This window comes from Petaurus breviceps, unplaced genomic scaffold (genome assembly GCF_028583685.1).
Source record: "Petaurus breviceps papuanus isolate PSGF00001 unplaced genomic scaffold, PetGlider_PUasm1.0 90444, whole genome shotgun sequence".
Classification (NCBI taxonomy): Eukaryota; Metazoa; Chordata; class Mammalia; order Diprotodontia; family Petauridae; genus Petaurus; species Petaurus breviceps.
Genome location: NW_027187256.1, coordinates 506,426 through 512,078, shown reverse-complemented (window position 1 = coordinate 512,078; position 5,653 = coordinate 506,426). Strand labels below are relative to the sequence as shown.

The 5,653-nt window shown below is 38.2% G+C and overlaps 1 protein-coding gene across 1 annotated transcript; it reads left to right on the top strand.

Annotated features, from left to right (window-relative positions):
* Positions 1 to 4,390: 4,390 nt before the first annotated feature.
* LOC138177751 (olfactory receptor 56B1-like) lies at positions 4,391 to 5,350 on the top strand. The gene has a single exon (XM_069108959.1). The coding sequence runs from the start codon at positions 4,391 to 4,393 to the stop codon at positions 5,348 to 5,350; it is 960 nt and encodes a 319-aa protein (XP_068965060.1).
* Positions 5,351 to 5,653: the final 303 nt, after the last annotated feature.

The window sequence follows — 5,653 nt, the reverse complement described above, 5'->3', positions numbered from 1 at the left end:
CATGACCTCTGAAAGACTCCATGGATAAATTTCAGGAGGTCTGTAAACTTGACTGGGAAGAAATACAACTTTATTTCTACTAACATCTAACTAAAAGCTAGTATTATGTTAATTTATTTTAAAAAACACACATTATTCTGAGTAGGTGTTCATAGACTTCACCATATTGCCACAGAGGTCCATGAAACAGAATAGTAAAGAACCCCTTATACAGAGACTAATTTTATCTCAGTATAACCTATGATCACATTTTTTAGCATAATTGATTCATATTAAATTTTTAGCCTGTTAAAGAACCCCTACATACCTTTCACATGAATTATATTTTTTGTGATAAAAGAACAGCAGTGCTGACCAACCAAAAGAAACTTTGAACCATCTGTAATACAAAATATCAAAGAATTTTGTTAGTTATGGACCAACCATCTGTGGTGTTAATGGAAGTTTTCAAGAAGATGTTGAATGAGAACTGAGAGGGCCACTTAATAGAATATTCTATTCCTAAAGAACTGGTAAGCCTTTGTATTCTCAAGTAGAAAATAAACTAAAGGGAAAAAACCCACCAGATACAAGATATAGCTTCCATTATTCTGAATAAAGCAGCTACCATGTTCTTGCTTGAGGTAATACTGACCTTAGGTCATGTTCAAGGAGAGACTACATAGGGCCAGGTCTTGAGTTATTAGAGAGCCTCAAGGAATGACTTTGCCCATTTTTTCAGTTTAAATTGACATTTTGGTGAAATATCATGCAGGATTTCACTCAGGCCAACCAATCTTAGGGGTGATCAGCAGGACTTTAATATCATGTTCATGTTCAGGCTTTGGTTGATCAGGCTGTACAACTCCTGTCTAGACTAGAGCTCAGTTTCTCATTGGGGTTGGTCATCAAGTGTCACCAAAGATTTTTCTGAGTTAGCAGTAGTTTTGTTCCAGGGAAATCTAGAAGTGTCTACAGAGACTCAGGATTTGCAAGAAATGGAAAATGACATCCACATCAATCGACAGAGCACTGGTACTGGAGCCAAGAAGGCTGGAGCTTGAATCCTGCCTCAGAAACTTACTATCTATGTGTCGATAAGTCACCTAACCTTTCTCTGACTCAATTTCTTCATTGTGGGGATAATACTTACCTCCAGGGATGTACAGGTAAATATTTAAAAATTTATCTCTACTTTTAAAAAATGTGTATAAGAATATTTTAAAGATTAAGTTTTATTATTAACACTTTCTAAAGTTTAGACAGTCAGCAAAATAATAAACCAAACTCTAATTAGCAATGCTTGCCAATTTCTGAAATTTAAATGCTCACACTGAAAATGTAACTATAGGCTTTCTCAAGTGGCTTAGAACTGGCTCTAGTCTTCACTGCTGCCTGACTCACAGTGTGGTTGTGAGAATCAAATAAAATATTTTATGTAAAACACTTGGTGAACCTTAAACTTAGATGTATAATTATTAAATCTCCTAGTCCCCTTCATAAGAGAAGATAAAGATTTGAGGGACCTCTCTTTTCAGAGTTGGATACGATTACTAGATGGGAAGAATTTTAAATTAATTTACAACAACAATTCCATAACCATTTGTCAGACCATCTAAATAGCTGTAAACTACAGGTGAGGAAGTAAATGAGCAAATGAATGAAAAAGTATTTAAGTGCTGTGTGACAGGCACTTTACTAAATACTAGGGCAAAGTGAGAGGTCAGTGCAGTTTGGATTTTGGGAATGCAAATGGAAACAAGTTTGACTGTACTTGCTTTCAAGCTCACTCTAACCCAAGAGATCAACATAAAAAAGAAAAAGTCCCACTGTGAGGCAGATCAAAAATCTGGAAGTCCTAAGAATTCAGCAGTGGAGTCAGTGTCAAGGGCCAGAGATCTTTTCACTATGGAGTCACCCTGCCTATACTTTGGGAGGAAGAACAGGCAAGAAAGGGCAAGGGAGAAAAAGGCAATATGCCAATTTGACTGACCTACAACAGATATGCAACATGGATCCAGCATTGATTTTTTTTGAACCTGAGAAAAGGGAGACTTTCTTAAGATCAGTAATGGGACAGTTTAGCTGCCATAGGATGCAATGCTTCATCATTGATTATCCATTCTGCAATATTAAAAAACAAACAATTGCAGATTGGGTACCAAGGAGTACAATTCACTGCTCCAGGCACATGTGAATTAATGGAATATGTCTATACTCCTGAATTTGGTAGCTAGAGTTGCTGAGTAATAAAAGAGACTCAGGTAGATCCTCTACTCTTAATATTCATTTCACCTAAGACTGAGAAATGAGAATAGACTAGCTTTAGAGGTCAGGTGTTATTACTATAATATGAAAGCAAGACCATTGAGCTATGTAAACAGAAAGGTAGCCATTATTTCCAAAATAATAGCACTTTGGGAGCAGTGCACCAACCTTTCTCTAATGCTTGGAAAAGGCATTTGGCTTCAGCAGTCAATTGTAGACATCTTGGACTCTCTGCAATGAGCAGTTAAGCATGAACAGAGCAGGGTTTATGCTTAGAGTTTATAGAATGTCTCATTCTGCTGTTGTGGCAGAGATGGTTGCCATTGAAAAATTATCAGCCAAGAGAGAAAACTGTGACTATGGATGTTTTGTATCTGTTTGCTGATCCTGTGTTCTGCCACATTTCCTTTTGTTTTTTATATTCCTACCAAAGTGTCATGGCCAAGGTTATACTGTGATTTTCTTGAGGTCCAGAGCACAGAGGATTCAACAAGGTTTGGTGGTTATGAATATTTTCCATGAGGTGAGCAAAATCACAACATCCTTTACAAAGCCTCTGGGGTGTTCTCTCTTGTCTTGGGTTTAACTATACCAATTGCCTAGTCTGTTGCACTCACTGGTCACAGGAAACTGAGAGCATCTCCTTTGTAAATTTCTGTAGGCTATGGAAATTCTCTTGGCAATTTTCCGAGTATAGTACCAAACATTTTGGCATTTTCTATGCCTTGTGAAATAGGAAAGATCAATAATCAATACCTTGAGTGTCTTTTGCTCTGAATTGCTTTGCTAATCATTTACCAGCTGTAATTGTTTTAATAAGATAAGTAATTTATAACTCAAAATCTTGTGGAAATGAATGATGTTAATTAAAGATAAACATAAAATTTAATTTAAAAAAAAAGACTTCCAAAATGGGGAAATCCACTCTTTCTTTCTGGGTAGTTTGTTATACTTTGGGACAGCTCTAATTCTTAAGAAGTTTTCTTAATATGGAGTTAAAATTTGCCTGTCTGCCTCTACCTCCTGGTTCTTCCTTCTGGAGCCAAAGGAAGAAATCTAGATTCTCCAAAGGCAGGTCAGATTTGGTTATATTGAAATTCAAATTATAGACCCCATCCATGTTGTAACCTGGAATGCATCTTTTTGCAGCATCCCTGACAATCCTTTAATACATTCTAGGCTTTGTCTCCCAACACTGGAGTTCAGAGAAAGTTCTATAAGCTCAGTCTTACCTTATATACAATCTTTCAAAGTGCCCTCTCATTATTTCCCTACAATCAGAGTCTGCCTCACCCAAAGCCCTAGTTTCTATAAGACTGCCACCTTCTTCTAAAGGAAACCCTATGGTAATGAAAGAGGTGCTAGTATCAGACTTTATTTTTTGCTTTATTTTTCTTGATTTTTTGTCTATGTTTTCTTTCACAACATGACCATTATGGATATGTTTTGCATGATTACACATCTATAACCTACGTTGAATTGCTAGCCTTTTCAATGAGGGGGTAGGGTGGGGAGGGAGGAAGAGCCTCTGGAACTGAAAGTTTAAAAAAATGTTAAAAGTTGTTTTTACATGTAACTAGGGAAAAATAAAATACTAGATAAAACCTAAAAAAAAAAAAAAGATAAGAAGCAACTTTGGTTTATATTAAAGATATAGACCCGGGGAAAATTCTTTTTAATCAAAGATAAGATGTAATCTCAGGTGAATTCCTATGTTAAGTTAGCCTTAGGAGTGTGACTAAATCATTGTAAAGTGTATATTGTGTGTAATCATAATAATCATCTTTATACTAAAATATGCTGAGCTGCCCTAGTTTCATGATGAAATCAGCTACCCTGACCTGTTAGCTAAAAGATGCTCGTGAGTGTGACAAACTGAATGCAAAAGGGACTATCTTCTAAGAAAAAGGATTAGTATGATAGCTGCCAAACATGAATCAAGAGAATTATAAATAAATGTGAATCCTATAGCTTGGGGTCTCAGACTGCACTGGGTGGACTGTAAGCCCTACCTTTGACTCTCTTAATAAAGATTGGTTTCTTTGCCCAGAAGAGCTTCACAGTTTCTTATTTATGCCCATTTAGGAGTGGGTCACTAAAAAGGAAAATTAGAAATGTTTTTACCTTTTCCTTTTAGGTAAGAATGCCTGCATTTACAAAAGTTTCCAACAGTTCTCACTTCCATATTACTGAGTTCATCCTTAAGGGGCTCCCCGGTATCTATAGCTGGCAGCATTGGCTGTCTCTACCCCTGGCATTACTCTACCTCTCATCTCTTGGTGCCAACCTCCTCATCCTGCTGACAATCCAACAGGAGGCCAGTCTGCACCAGCCAATGTACCAGTTCCTGGGAATCCTTTCTGTTGTAGACATGGGCCTGGCAACAACAATCATGCCCAAGATATTAGCCATCTTCTGGTTTGATGCCAAGGCCATCAGTCTCCCTGAGTGCTTTGCTCAGATCTATGCCATACACTACTTTCTGGCCATGGAGTCAGGCATCTTCCTCTGCATGGCTTTTGACAGATATGTGGCTATTTGCCATCCCCTCCGCTATCCCACCATTGTCACAGATTCTTCTGTCTTCAAAGCTACAGTATTCATGGTGCTCAGAAATGGACTGGCTGTTATGCCAGTGCCTATGCTGGCTGCTCAGAGAGATTACTGCTCCTCAAATGAGATTGAACACTGCCTGTGCTCCAACTTGGGGGTCACCAGCCTGGCCTGTGATGACAGGAGACTCAATAGAATTTGCCAACTGGTCATTGCCTGGACACTAATGGGTGGTGACCTGTGCATGATAATCCTTTCTTATGCCCTGATTGTCAACTCTGTACTGAGAATGAACTCTGCAAAAGCTGCCTCCAAAGCCCTGAGTACCTGCAGTTCCCACCTCATCCTCATTCTTTTCTTCTATACATCCATTGTTGTGGTGTCTGTCACTCATCTGGCAGGAAGGAGGTTTCCCCTGATCCCTGTGCTATTCAATGTGTTGCACAATATCATCCCCCCAGCCCTCAACCCCATCGTGTATGCACTTAGGACAAAGGAACTTAGGCTGGGCTCCCTAAAAATGCTCAGGCTGGACAAAGTGTACAGATAAACTCACAGGCGTGGCCCTCACAATGGCCTCTCAATCCATACATATATTCTATGTCCTTTAGAACTCGACTAGGATGAGGGCATGGACTAATTCTAAGTTCTTATTCAGTGAGTAGCTGAGATTGTAGAAGTTATACCATGTTAATATCACCATATTAATTTGATTATATCTTCTAAACATGGACCTCTTTACAAAAAGCTCACCTACAATGGTAGGTGACTCTTTAGTGCCTCTAAGCTGAAGTCACAGAAAATAAAGAATAGAACAGAAAAATTTAAAAGTGGAAGAAAATATAGAAAAACA

What these genes read in the sequence shown, in the direction of transcription:
- LOC138177751 (XM_069108959.1), top strand. Translation starts at nt 4,391, where the DNA reads ATGCCTGCATTTACAAAAGTTTCCAACAGTTCTCACTTCCATATTACT.